A 13262-nucleotide genomic window follows, 5' to 3' on the forward strand; every position below is an offset into this window, starting at 1 on the left:
TCGTCTCAGTCACCACAAGTCAGCTTACTTTGACAGTAATGGGGATTTCTGGGGAAACGCCTGATGCAGCTGTTTCCAACAACATCAAGTAAACTCCAAATAAGAGAACTATTTTTGGACATTTGTCTTGAGTCTTAACAAGACTAGGTCAAAATCTAGTATACCGCCCTATATCTGTTTGCTTCTCTCTTACTCTCTTTGCTCACATATACAGTAATTGAATACAGCTGAATTCCAAATAAAGCTGTTCTCATTTACATTTTATGCTGTTTCCTTTTGTCAGACAATGGAACAAGTAAGAAATATTGACTGAAACATGGCCCATTAAGACATCATGTTGACCAGCAGTCACTTCCAAGCCATTTCCAAGCTGCTAAAATCCTGATTTTATAACCGCGACATCGTCTGACAAAATCACCATACACAATAGATAACGAAAACAGCTGGCTGTGGTTTCAGCTATATTTAATTGTAAAATGATCACTCAGAGAGAAAATGTATGCCTGAGGAGGGAAAGCCTGACCTCACACTCATGGGGCAGTACTGGCAACTCTTTAAGGCTTGTCCTGAAAGTTGCTAGATTTGTCCCTATGTGCTTTTGTGAAGAAATCTCGCTAAAAGGCTCTGAAAAGTGGGTAAATCTAGCGACAAAGGGATTTCATTGGCAACACTGCCTGTAAACGCACCCCTGATGACGTAATAGAAACTGTTTGTTCCAATTCATTTTAAGAGCAACGACCAGTGGGGAAACTCCAACACTTGGCTGTTGACCAATGGTGTAACTTTATCAGTCAGTCAGTCACGGACATTCGCATTTGGGGCTGGCCCCGCTGTTGCGGTTCAGCCAAAAAACGATACCAGGCTCAGAATACACTGCAGGGCATTGTAATCTACTGTATATCTCTTCTCAACTGAACTGAACTGAACAGTCTCTACTTTTACACCCATTTTACGCTGAATCAAAAAAAAAAAAAAGAAAACTACTGACTGTACAGCAGAATTCAGTCATTTACTCCTAATTACTGCTGAGTGCTTGACAAGGCTTTTTATTGTGAGCTGTACTGTTAGCTGCACTAATATTTAGGTGAAACTATTAATAAGAAATGTGAAAAAAAATGTGCTACAAATTGAAAATTCCCAGCATGTACTGACATACACATTCAGTCTCCAACTTTGTGTTTATGGAAGTGTGGCCTCCTGAATTAGCAATTATAGCAAAAAGTGCAAAGGTGGTACACAGAGAAGGTCTCAGTGGGCTTTTCTGTGTGTGTGTGTGTGTGTGTGTGTGTGTGTGTGTGTGTGTGTGTGTGTGTGCATGTGTGCGTGCTGTAAGGCTATTATGCAATTTCACAGACCAATGCTCTCCCAATGTAGAGCAGGTCAGGTCCCAATTAAAGAGTTATTCTCTCTCATCATATTGATCTAATCCACCAGAGTCCTGATTGGCAATGTCTATCACATGCCCTCCATCATTTGCACTCAGTCGAACAGGGAAAACCAACTGACCACAAAAGTATGTAGACTGTTACACTGCTACTCAGTGGACAGGTAGAATAACAAAAGAGCTTGAGTCAGAAGGTTGGACAAGCTGAATCTTGCCAAGTTATAATGATATCTTGAACTGTTGAGAGCAGTGTGAACAAGGTTAATTGAGACCTAAAGCACAATGTGTTTCCGGTATCTTATTTTCATTAGAGTCATAATATGGGGGATAGAGTGGATCAGGATCAGCTACAGCTGGAAGACATTCAGTGTCCTGCTAAAGGACACTTCAGTGGGTTAAGCTGCCAGTATGCTTTATCAGAACTGTTTGTCTGTGTCCAACCATTTCTATAACTTTCACACTGTGATTGGCCAGCTGTGAAGAGGTGAGAAAGGAGTCACTGAACTTCTTTCTCGAGAAGACTTTTGACATTTGTTACACAACTATTTCTGACACTTTCCATGTATACAATAGAGTGCAACACTATGAATGCATTCTAGGAGAGACCTTCTGAAAATATGGCTGTTAAAACCATATTTAAATGATATTGTATCTCTCCTCTCTCTATGACTTTGCCTTTGAGTGTGGCAGTTCAAAAAAACTATAAACATATTTTTATTTTATTGTCAGGATTGTACCAATTAATGTCAAAGATTAAGCAGGATGTACAGTAAGATACTTCAGACTCATATTTATTCAAAAGATAATTCTGGTTTATTTTCTTTACTTATTACCTATAATTTTTTAGATCTGTTGAGACAGTTTGTAAACAAGCAGTTCAGACAGATCATCTAAACCACTCTATTTGGAGGTAAAACTTCAAGTAGGTGCACCTGAAAAATTGTTAATACAGTAAATACCCAGTTTGGGTAATAATCATTTTTAGCAATGTTGCAATAGCAAGAGTGCCTGCACACTGGAATCACAGTTCCATTTTACTTTTACACATTCCCAGATCTTAGTAATTAACATGGTGAGTATTATGTCATTAGTGATGGTAATGAAATAATATCCAGGGTCTAAATAAGATAAACTGTCCTTTAGAACAAACCTGGTAAATAAGAGATTAGAAAACCCAAAAAAAGAAAGGTAAATCTCTCAGCGTCTCATCCTCTTTTCCTTTGATCGGGGTGAAGAGGTGCAGACCGAGTAATCTTTCTTGCGTTCTTCACCAAGTCCAGCAAAAAAACCGCCATCTGACAAAAACAGACTCCCCTCCCTCTATGACAATGTCCATTTATGGTTAAACTCAGGGAATCTCTGTTCCCCTCTACGTCCTGTTCTATCATCATTTTTCACTTGCATCAGGAGCTTGAGAAATTTTGGAGACTTGTAGCATTCTGGTCTCAATGATTCAACAAGACTCAATTTTGAGGAGTGCAGGCAGGTTATAAAAGCAACATGCTGGATGGTACAAGGTCTGTTTGGAGTGGAGCAAGAATGACAAAGGTCCAGAAAGGATTACTCTACAGTTATTCTTCCAATAAGTTAATGAAAGACTACATAATTTTGAGCTGCAAATGACATCTGGCTTTGGAAGGATGACATCTGGAGGAAGACAAACTTAGGGCAGGAAGCTGTGACACGGTCTCTGTCAAAAAAAGAGGATGAAAAGTAGGAAGAAAAATAATCAAAATGATGAAAGGAGAGTGAGATAAAGATGAGGTGGAAAGAACTAGGCTGAAGTAATCTCACATATTTATATCTCAACAAGAGAAATATGACCTAGAAAGCCACACTGCTGTTAATCTTGAATGCTCCAAAACTGTAAGCTACACAACAAAATCAGGCCAGTTAGATGCCGTCATTACAGTAGAAAATCATTAATAAAATTTCCAAATCTACAATAAGGTGTATTAAAAGCTGAGTTGTCTGCTACTTAGTTGGCGGAAGACAGATAAAAAAAGAAAGTGAGTGTGTGTAAGAGAGGGAGAGAGAGGGTGACTCCACTCCACTACTCTTCTGAGAGTGTTTCCTGCGGTTGTTATTGATCCATTTTAACCTACTTAAAGGCAAGACAGAAACACACTGACTCAAACAGCCACAAGCTCATGCCTGCATACACTCACACTCACACACACACACACACACACACACACACACACACACACACACACACACACGCACACTAAGATATACACATCTTCCACAAGTCTCTGTGCTGCAGTGGAAACATCAATAGAACCACAGACCTCTTGAAGCCATTCTTAATAATCACCTGAGAGGAATCAAACACAGCCTGTTCAGTTTATGCCAAACATTACCTGACAAACAAACAAAACAATGCTCCAACAAAACAGCAGACTGAGGATTACCCAATCCACTTGCAAGCTAATTAACTTTGACTGTAAGAGGAAGAGTTGGCTGGGGAACAGGAAGGGAAGGAGAAGGTGGGGAGAGAGAAGAAGTGGGGGAGGACAGGAAAAGACGAGAGAGGAAAGCAACCACCACTAGACTGACCTCATTTCCAGACCCTGCCTTTGTTTCTGCATGTGTGAGGGAGGTGTAGTTGGGATCATGGGGTTTTACCTGACATCACACCAGAGAAAATTGCCTACGATCAAAACAAGCACTGAATCAAACTGGTGAGGGAGGTAGAACAATATCAGAGATATTTGAGAGACAGTGATAAAGAACCGGAATGTTGCTAAGTGTGGTCAGACCGACAGTTTAGTTCCTCTGGTGAAAAGTGCAGAATAATCCTGGAAAGTTGGCTCAATTAAACACCCTGTCATTACAGCAGTGGCATTTTATCTGTAAACCTGGCCAATAATAGCCGCAGTGCAAGTAAAAGATTGCACTTTTTAAGCACTTTTGTAAACTTTCTGTCAAGAAATATGTCCACGACATCTTAGAAGATGCTACATATTGAAATATTAAGTAGCAGTGTGAATTATGTATAAACAATGATGACTTGAAGCTTTTAATCAAACTTGACTCCATTTTAAGAGATGCCAAATAGATTTCACCAACAAATCAGCAAAACCACACTTAATGGGATGTGCTATTATCAGCTGCTCCATAATAAACTTCTTGGAATAGAATGGAAAGCAAAAGCCCCAATCCTCTGCTTCATGAAGCCATTTTCACTTTAATTCATCTCCATGAAAGCCTCAAGCTCTGCCTAAAACCATACTCTTTGTCCATATTTCTTGGACACAGATTATAAAAATATTTTTAAATGTGATTATAGTGCAAGAAATCACTGATTGCAAGTTTGTTGATAACACATTTTAGACTAGCATTTTTAAAGTGAATCCACCAGAAGGAGTGACTGCCAAACAATCCCAACTTTCAGTGCCAGTAAAACTATGTTCAACTTGACTGAAATAGTAATGACAATGTCGCTGGAGAGCACAACACCTAAAACAGCTGAATGATGTTGCTGCATTTTTATAATTTGAAAGCCTTGTCCCAGCATTTGCCGAAAAAAGACAGACACACACACACAGCCTGTTTTTAGACTCAGGTTTGGTAACGTGGCTAAGAGTGATGGTGTTCATACCAGTCAGGAGCACATTACGAAATGCTGCTCTTGGTTTGTTTCGTCATGACGGGGTTTTCAAGCTTGAGCAACTGCTGATTATCAGATGTCAAACCTGTCTTTATAAACATTTTGTTCTGGCTTGATTTCCTGCCGTAGATCCAATAGTTGGCTTGTAACCTCAACACAGTTTGCTTGGAAGAAGACCAGGACCTGAATTTTCAGCTGTGTTAGTGCTGTTAGCGTTTTAACACCTGAGGTCGCATGACATTATTGTTATTATCCAGAGTGACGGAGTTAGAATTAAATTTCTTTGAAACACAGCTGGTTTGAATATGAGGTTTTAACTTACTTTTACTTATTTGCCCCTATGTAGTATGTGTTTTTTACTACTGTGTAAAAGTGTGTGTGTGTGTGTGTGTGTGTGTGTGTGTGTGTGTGTGTGTGTGTGTGTGTGTGTTGGGGGGTTGTACCTGGGATGCGCAGGCCCTTGAGAGGGTTGGACAGTGCCATGCCGATCTCGGTCATGCCGTAGCGCTCCAGCAGTGTGTGTCCTGTAATCTCCTCCCAGCGCTGCAGAGTGGGAAGAGGGAGAGCAGCCGAGCCCGAAACCATTAACCTGGAGAGAGAGGTCCAGACATGAGGGAAACACTCATAACACATTTCTAGGTTATACTACGCCATAAAAAACTTTGTGAAACTTTGTGGCCTCGAAAGTTCATGAAATACCTGTGAAAATTTGACAAAGGGTCCAACCATGTTTCAGATTATTATTAATTAGGAAGACCATTTTCGTACATCCGTAGTGCACATTATTATTTGCATTGTCAGACTTTCACATGTGATGTGTGTGATTTCTGGGGATCAGTGCTACAGGTGGAAAAATTGCATGAAAAACCATGAAGTAGTAGAAAATATTGGTACCACACAGCCACCAAATTAGAAAAACACAGACACCACAAAATAACATCTAACAATGTAAAAAATGTTGAGTAAAACTAATAACACAATGTAATGTGTTATTACGTTATGCATGAAAAAGGGCAGATTAGGCCATAAAATATCAAGGGGCAATAAAATACTGAGATGTATGCATGAAGTGCAAATACAAGTTTGGAAACGAGCTTCTTTCCTCCATGACATAGATGCTATTAGTCTCAGAAACTCTGCTGGAGGGATGATCACCATTTTTTAGAAAGACATTCCGTTATTAAGTGTTTTGATGATGGTGGCAGAGAGCACTATCTGACACTTTGGTCCAAAATCTCCCATAGGTGTTCAGTCAGGTTTAGAGCTGGTGACTGCAAAGGGCCATAGAGTATGATTCACATGATATTCATATTCATTAAATCCTTCAGCGACACTTCGTGCCCTGTAAGGAGGCAACTTTGTTATGGTTCCCCATGTGTTTCTTACAGAATGTTCCCTTAATTTTTCACCAGTCTGTATATCCATACGCATACAGTACATATATCCATAAATACATCCACACATGAGTAAGCTGTTTGCCATTGATCCCACAGCCCGTACCTGATCCTTTCTTTGCACACCGCTTTGACAAAGTCCTTAACATGAGGCTGTGTGAAGTGCTGATCATAGTGCTGGATCAGCTTAGAGTAGATAGTTGGCACGGCCATGAACACATTAACCACGGGAGCCTTGGAGCTCAACAGCATCTCCCATACCTGGGATGCAGGAGAGAGAGAGAAAGCGATAAGCACAACATACAACTGAGGAGGGAAGAGGGAGAACAGAGATAAGGAAAGGCATAAAGGAAAGCAGTATATCTAATGGATGGGTCCAAGCAAACTAAATTATTACATCCAGATTCATTACATTACTGCATGTGATAGGAAAAAGTGACTTTTTTTTTCTTTTCTTTGATGTAAATGGCACAGTAAAGCACGCACGCACGCACGCACGCACGCACGCACGCACGCACGCACGCACGCACGCACGCACGCACGCACGCACGCACGCACGCACGCACGCACGCACGCACGCACGCACGCACGCACGCACGCACGCACGCACGCACGCACGCACGCACGCACGCACGCACGCACGCACGCACGCACGCACGCACGCACGCACGCACGCACGCACGCACGCACGCACGCACGCACGCACGCACGCACGCACGCACGCACGCACGCACGCACGCACGCACGCACGCACGCACGCACGCACGCACGCACGCACGCACGCACGCACGCACGCACGCACGCACGCACGCACGCACGCACGCACGCACGCACGCACGCACGCACGCACGCACGCACGCACGCACGCACGCACGCACGCACGCACGCACGCACGCACGCACGCACGCACGCACGCACGCACGCACGCACGCACGCACGCACGCACGCACGCACGCACGCACGCACGCACGCACGCACGCACGCACGCACGCACGCACGCACGCACGCACGCACGCACGCACGCACGCACGCACGCACGCACGCACGCACGCACGCACGCACGCACGCACGCACGCACGCACGCACGCACGCACGCACGCACGCACGCACGCACGCACGCACGCACGCACGCACGCACGCACGCACGCACGCACGCACGCACGCACGCACGCACGCACGCACGCACGCACGCACGCACGCACGCACGCACGCACGCACGCACGCACGCACGCACGCACGCACGCACGCACGCACGCACGCACGCACGCACGCACGCACGCACGCACGCACGCACGCACGCACGCACGCACGCACGCACGCACGCACGCACGCACGCACGCACGCACGCACGCACGCACGCACGCACGCACGCACGCACGCACGCACGCACGCACGCACGCACGCACGCACGCACGCACGCACGCACGCACGCACGCACGCACGCACGCACGCACGCACGCACGCACGCACGCACGCACGCACGCACGCACGCACGCACGCACGCACGCACGCACGCACGCACGCACGCACGCACGCACGCACGCACGCACGCACGCACGCACGCACGCACGCACGCACGCACGCACGCACGCACGCACGCACGCACGCACGCACGCACGCACGCACGCACGCACGCACGCACGCACGCACGCACGCACGCACGCACGCACGCACGCACGCACGCACGCACGCACGCACGCACGCACGCACGCACGCACGCACGCACGCACGCACGCACGCACGCACGCACGCACGCACGCACGCACGCACGCACGCACGCACGCACGCACGCACGCACGCACGCACGCACGCACGCACGCACGCACGCACGCACGCACGCACGCACGCACGCACGCACGCACGCACGCACGCACGCACGCACGCACGCACGCACGCACGCACGCACGCACGCACGCACGCACGCACGCACGCACGCACGCACGCACGCACGCACGCACGCACGCACGCACGCACGCACGCACGCACGCACGCACGCACGCACGCACGCACGCACGCACGCACGCACGCACGCACGCACGCACGCACGCACGCACGCACGCACGCACGCACGCACGCACGCACGCACGCACGCACGCACGCACGCACACACACACGCCAAGACTCTCGCACACAAGCACGCACGCACGCACGCACGCATAGAAGTCTGGGTACATCGCATTAGACGATGGGAGGACGGGACGACAGCATGAATTAAGTGAAGGTGAAAGACAGCTTCTCAAACTCCCGTCTCCCCCCTGGGAGACAAACGCTCCTCCCCAGCTGTCTCCCCTCCCCTCTCAGTCTACTTATCCTCACTTCTTCTTCTTTCATTCTACCTCCATTTCCCAAGTGCTTCTTTTTCATTCTCTACTTTCATCTCTGACCCTGCATCTTCCCTTCATCTTTCTTTCTACCCTCTTCCCTTCCCTCCCTATCTCACATTCACTTACCTTCTCTCTCCATTTCGTAATTTCCTGCTTCACTGCCTCTGCAGTTGCCCTCTCTCACCCTCTCATTCTCTCTTTCACACACACACACACACACACACACCTAGACACATACTCAGATACAGAAAGATGCAGTCTCTCCCATCATCCCTCTCACATACAGTACGACCAAATCCCTGTTAATGTGCCAGAAATTTCTAAACTCATCCTTCCACTTCTCCTTTGAGTCACCTTATTGTAAACTTCCCTAATCTATGACCTATTAACTTCTTTTCCTCAAACATAACTTTCATATATAGTCAAATAAAGCTGAGATGATTAAGACTTGTCAACAGTCTAATCAGATCCCTATGCCATTTCTCACAATATCATTACAAGTTGATGTAAAAATTGTGGGTGTTCACAGTTCACCTGTACTCATACAGAATAAAACATCATGCAGGGAGAAGGATTATTAACTGAGTGTGCCCTGACCATTCTGGGTGGTGTCTATCAAGTGCAGTGGAGCGCTTCCACCAAGTCCAGTCTGGAAGGGAAAGGAAGGCAATTTATGTCTGTCAAAGAGTTGGCCTCCACCTAGGGGACAGGATGTGGTGAGAACGCAGAGCCATGGCCTGCATCTTAAACAACTCTATAAGTTGCTCAACCGTGCACTCAACATGAGACTCAAATACAACTGCCAATTCTTCTTGAGAAGGATTAGATGTTGAAAGCCAATGTGTCCATAGCTGAGTTGAGTATCGAAAAATGTCAAGTATCAAAAGTTGCAATTAATGGTTGGTCAGATTTTTAGTTTCGTTTACTTATTCTTTGATCAGTTGTTTCTTTTGATCAGCTATCATAATTTGCTAATTTCACAGTTTTTTTTTTTGCAAAGTTTTTGTACAGTGGCTTGTATTAAAACAAAATTAAACACTGATGCATTTGGCTTTTTTGGTTTTAAAAAACTATGTTTTGAAGAGTATTTTTATATTCCTCAAGGTAATGTAAAAAAAACAAAATTATAGTTTTGGTATTGGTACTGAAACTCTGGTATCGTACTGGTGCCACTGTCAGCCTACAGTCCCAGCATTTTTGATCTAAATGTGAATGTCTGCATGCTAACAAGCTTACAATGACAATGCTAACAATGCTAATGTTTAGCAGGTATACCATTTACCATGTTCCCCATTTTAGTTTAGTGTGTTAACATTTGGCAATTAACACTAAACACAAAATATAGCGGTGGCTGATGGGAATGCCAGCTGTTTTACTGGAATTTAGGCATAAACAAAAGTGTTGGACAAATTTAAATTTGAAAAGTCAGGGATGATTACAGTTAAATTATTTCGGAGGGGAACATGCATGTCTGCAGCAAAATTTCATGGCAATCCTTTCAATAATTCACTGATAATTGTTGAGACACTTCATTCAAAACCACAAATGTTTACAGCATTTTGCTGCTAGAGAAAAAAGTCAGGGTATCACCCAAGTCTGAGGGGGTTTATCCTCTGGGGAAGATGAATATCTGTACCAAATTTTGTGCCAATAAATCTAGTGGATGTTAAGATATTTCACAGGATAAATGAAAAATCTGACCTGCTGGTGACAGTAGAGGAAAAGTGCAGGGATTGCAAAAAGAAGTAGGCTTCATGATCTGGGGACCATGAATGTCTGTACAAAATACCATGGGAAATTATCCATTAGTGGCTGAGATTTCTCTGTCCAGACAAAGGTGGCGGATGACCAACAGCGTACTGTATAGACTTAATTGTCATCCCTAAAGTCAAAACACTGTCAAATCCTTCATGTCCCCAAGTCTTGTCCAACCTAAACCATTGGTATATGAAATATTACTTGAGAGATATCCATTTTGACTTTGAATTATAGAACAGGCAGATGTGAGTACTTTTAAAGTAACGCCTCCATCACTCAGGCTACTTAATAAAATGCCTCTACCTGATAGAACACAATGAATTGATGCACTATCCGCCTCTATAAATAAATACCTCAACAATGTCTGTGATATTCCATTTGAGTATAACTTTTTTTAATTAGTTGAATTAATAATTTCTTCATGCTTGATCGGAATATTATTTGCTGTGATGAAGTAGTCGATGGGGATATAAATAAACAAAAACTGACCCGTGCTCTGTGAATCCCAGGAGGAGTATCTGTCCCTGTCAGTCTGCAACAGTACACTTGAAATAGACTTATCTGCGATTTACTGGATCACAATTCCTGCACTGAAAATTTCTGCCACTATCTCCAGGCGAAATCAGTAAAAATCAATTCTGGCCTCTGCTGCCTAGGCTACCCTTCAGAGATCTTAGGGGAGAGAAGAGACAGACTATCGATCACTTCATCAATGCACTGTAACTTCAGGAGGAGGAGAATAAAGGCTTTTTTCTGAGGGTGAGAGCAGGGGTTTTGTGGTTTGGTACGCAAGGTCAGGGACAACAGTTGAATACTGATAGCTATAATAGTGTAGCAATACTGATGTTGACAGATACATATGTCCTTTAAAGACCTTTCCTTTCCATCTACCTTCACTGCCATTAAGCTGTAGAGGTACTGACATACAAACAAACACACACACACTGGGAAACACGTGCATCTACAATTCTATACACACACTTAGCACCCCATCTTCCCCTCCCTTCTCAGGGCAAAACAAGCACTATCATCCTTCAATGTCAGCTCATCGATTGATCTGCTGCTTAAGCCCCTGCCGTGAGTTGGCATTGGTCAGATACAAAGGCACACAGGGCAATTCATCACTGAGCCCCAAACACTTACTTGGACAGGCAGAGAGGGGGGAGGAGGAGTAGGAGGAGAAGGAGGAGAGGCTGAAGGAGGACAGAGGGAAAGGAGATGAAGTGAGGAAAAAGGAGGGAAGAAAAAAGTGGAAGGGGAAAGACTCATAGCGAAAGAGGGATTGATGTGGAAAGAGCTGAAGGTCTTTTTCAACCAGCACTTAGTCCATTCAGGACTTCTGAATCTGAAATACTTCTTAGCTCACTGTCAATGATAGCTTGGATCTTATAGTCGCCTCCCGAGCTTTACAGCTGTACAAGTTCCTGTTTTGTTCAGGGGTGTTAATGAAAGGTATACTGTACTGAGAGAAAGAGCTGGAACAAGAAAAAGACAGAGATAAAGTGCAGTCTAGACCTTCTGGGGCTGGAATTCAGGCAGCATGACGCAGGTGGCGCCCACCCAGAGTGGGCACAGCAGCTTGTTAACAATGCCATGCACGTGGTGGAGCGGCAAGGTGTGGAGGATGACATCCTCTCTGGTCCATGCCCACTCTGAAACCAGACACTGGACCTTACAGAGAGAGAGGGGAAGGAGCGGGGAAGAAAAAGAGGAGGGGGTCAGTATGTCATATCGTCTTCAAAATAAATCCTCTCAACCAGATCCTACTGTTGCAGTCATGATGATCTCCCTCATACTATCTTTTGGTATACTTCTAGATTGCAGAATTGAATTTGGGACTTATTTGAATTCGTCGCCAATGTACCAGTATGCTCTGGTGGTATGTATCTTATTTTTTGTAATGGGGCACCTTTAATTTCCATGTTTTTATGGATGAATAAAATAAACTTGATCTTGAACCATTTCCTTATGAAAGGTGAATACGAGAGAAGTAATTCCTAGGCTTGTGCGTGATTTTGAGGTCTTGTGATGCAGTTTATTTTAACTTTCTGTGCTTTGTTTCCTCCTAGACTGCTCCGTGCTTTTGCAAGAATGACTTCAGAAATGCCCAGAGACTCCTATGAACAACGAAATTTGGTTGCAGTTGGACAGCATAATAATAACTTCAAATTATTACAGTCTAACTGTATTATGGTCTACTACCGCTCCTGTAAGTGGGGAGATCTGTATACGTCTGTTCAATAATTACTTTCTCCCTGCATGATATGGAAACTGAGTATAGATAACATTTAGTATAGAAAGACTGCTAATATCTGCTGTTTATATTTCATGTTTTGAATAGTTGATTGCTGCAATGATTGTAGCTGCTCTGAAATAGTGTGTCTCGGTGTGATGTCACATCATCATATGTTTTAGTAGTTAGCAGGAATAAAAGAAAAATAACCAACAAACAATAAAAAGGCTCAGAAATGCAACATACATCACGAAAATATGTTTCATAACAGTGTTTGCTGATATCTTTAAGTGTTTTTATTGTTTAAGTGTTTCTGATTTATAACATAAGTATTCAGCTGTTATTATGGATTACCAAATTATATGTGTCTAACTGTAGAAGTCCTGAATTTTAAGTAGTGGATTGCTGGACTATTTCTCACAGAAATTTACCCTGCAGTAAATTCAGGAATGAAGGATATGAAAGTCTAATTACTTCGAGCATGGCAAGTAAAATGGGTTTTATATCCATATACTGTAGCTCAAAATCACAAATTTCAGACAAGGAAGATCCTCAC

General features: G+C 44.4%; 1 protein-coding gene across 9 annotated transcripts in view; it reads right to left on the reverse strand.

The window, feature by feature from the left end:
- The window catches only part of acsf3 (acyl-CoA synthetase family member 3), a 36677-nt gene that overhangs the window by 18138 nt on the left and 5277 nt on the right, over window positions 1-13262 (reverse strand). For 8 of the 9 annotated variants that reach the window (XR_005708219.1, XM_040136962.1, XM_040136982.1 and 5 more), the window contains exons 3-5: window positions 11989-12144; window positions 6498-6652; window positions 5441-5586 (exon numbers count right to left, since the gene is read on the reverse strand). Coding sequence is in view for 8 of the 9 variants with exons in the window: in XM_040136962.1 (XP_039992896.1) it covers window positions 5441-5586; window positions 6498-6652; window positions 11989-12144 (457 nt within the window). In the remaining variant the exon portion in view is untranslated. The remainder of the gene's footprint in view (window positions 1-5440; window positions 5587-6497; window positions 6653-11988; window positions 12145-13262) is intronic. The other variant, XM_040137007.1, reaches the window with a different exon arrangement.

The sequence above is a fragment of the Xiphias gladius genome, chromosome 1 (genome assembly GCF_016859285.1).
Source record: "Xiphias gladius isolate SHS-SW01 ecotype Sanya breed wild chromosome 1, ASM1685928v1, whole genome shotgun sequence".
Taxonomy (NCBI): Eukaryota; Metazoa; Chordata; class Actinopteri; order Istiophoriformes; family Xiphiidae; genus Xiphias; species Xiphias gladius.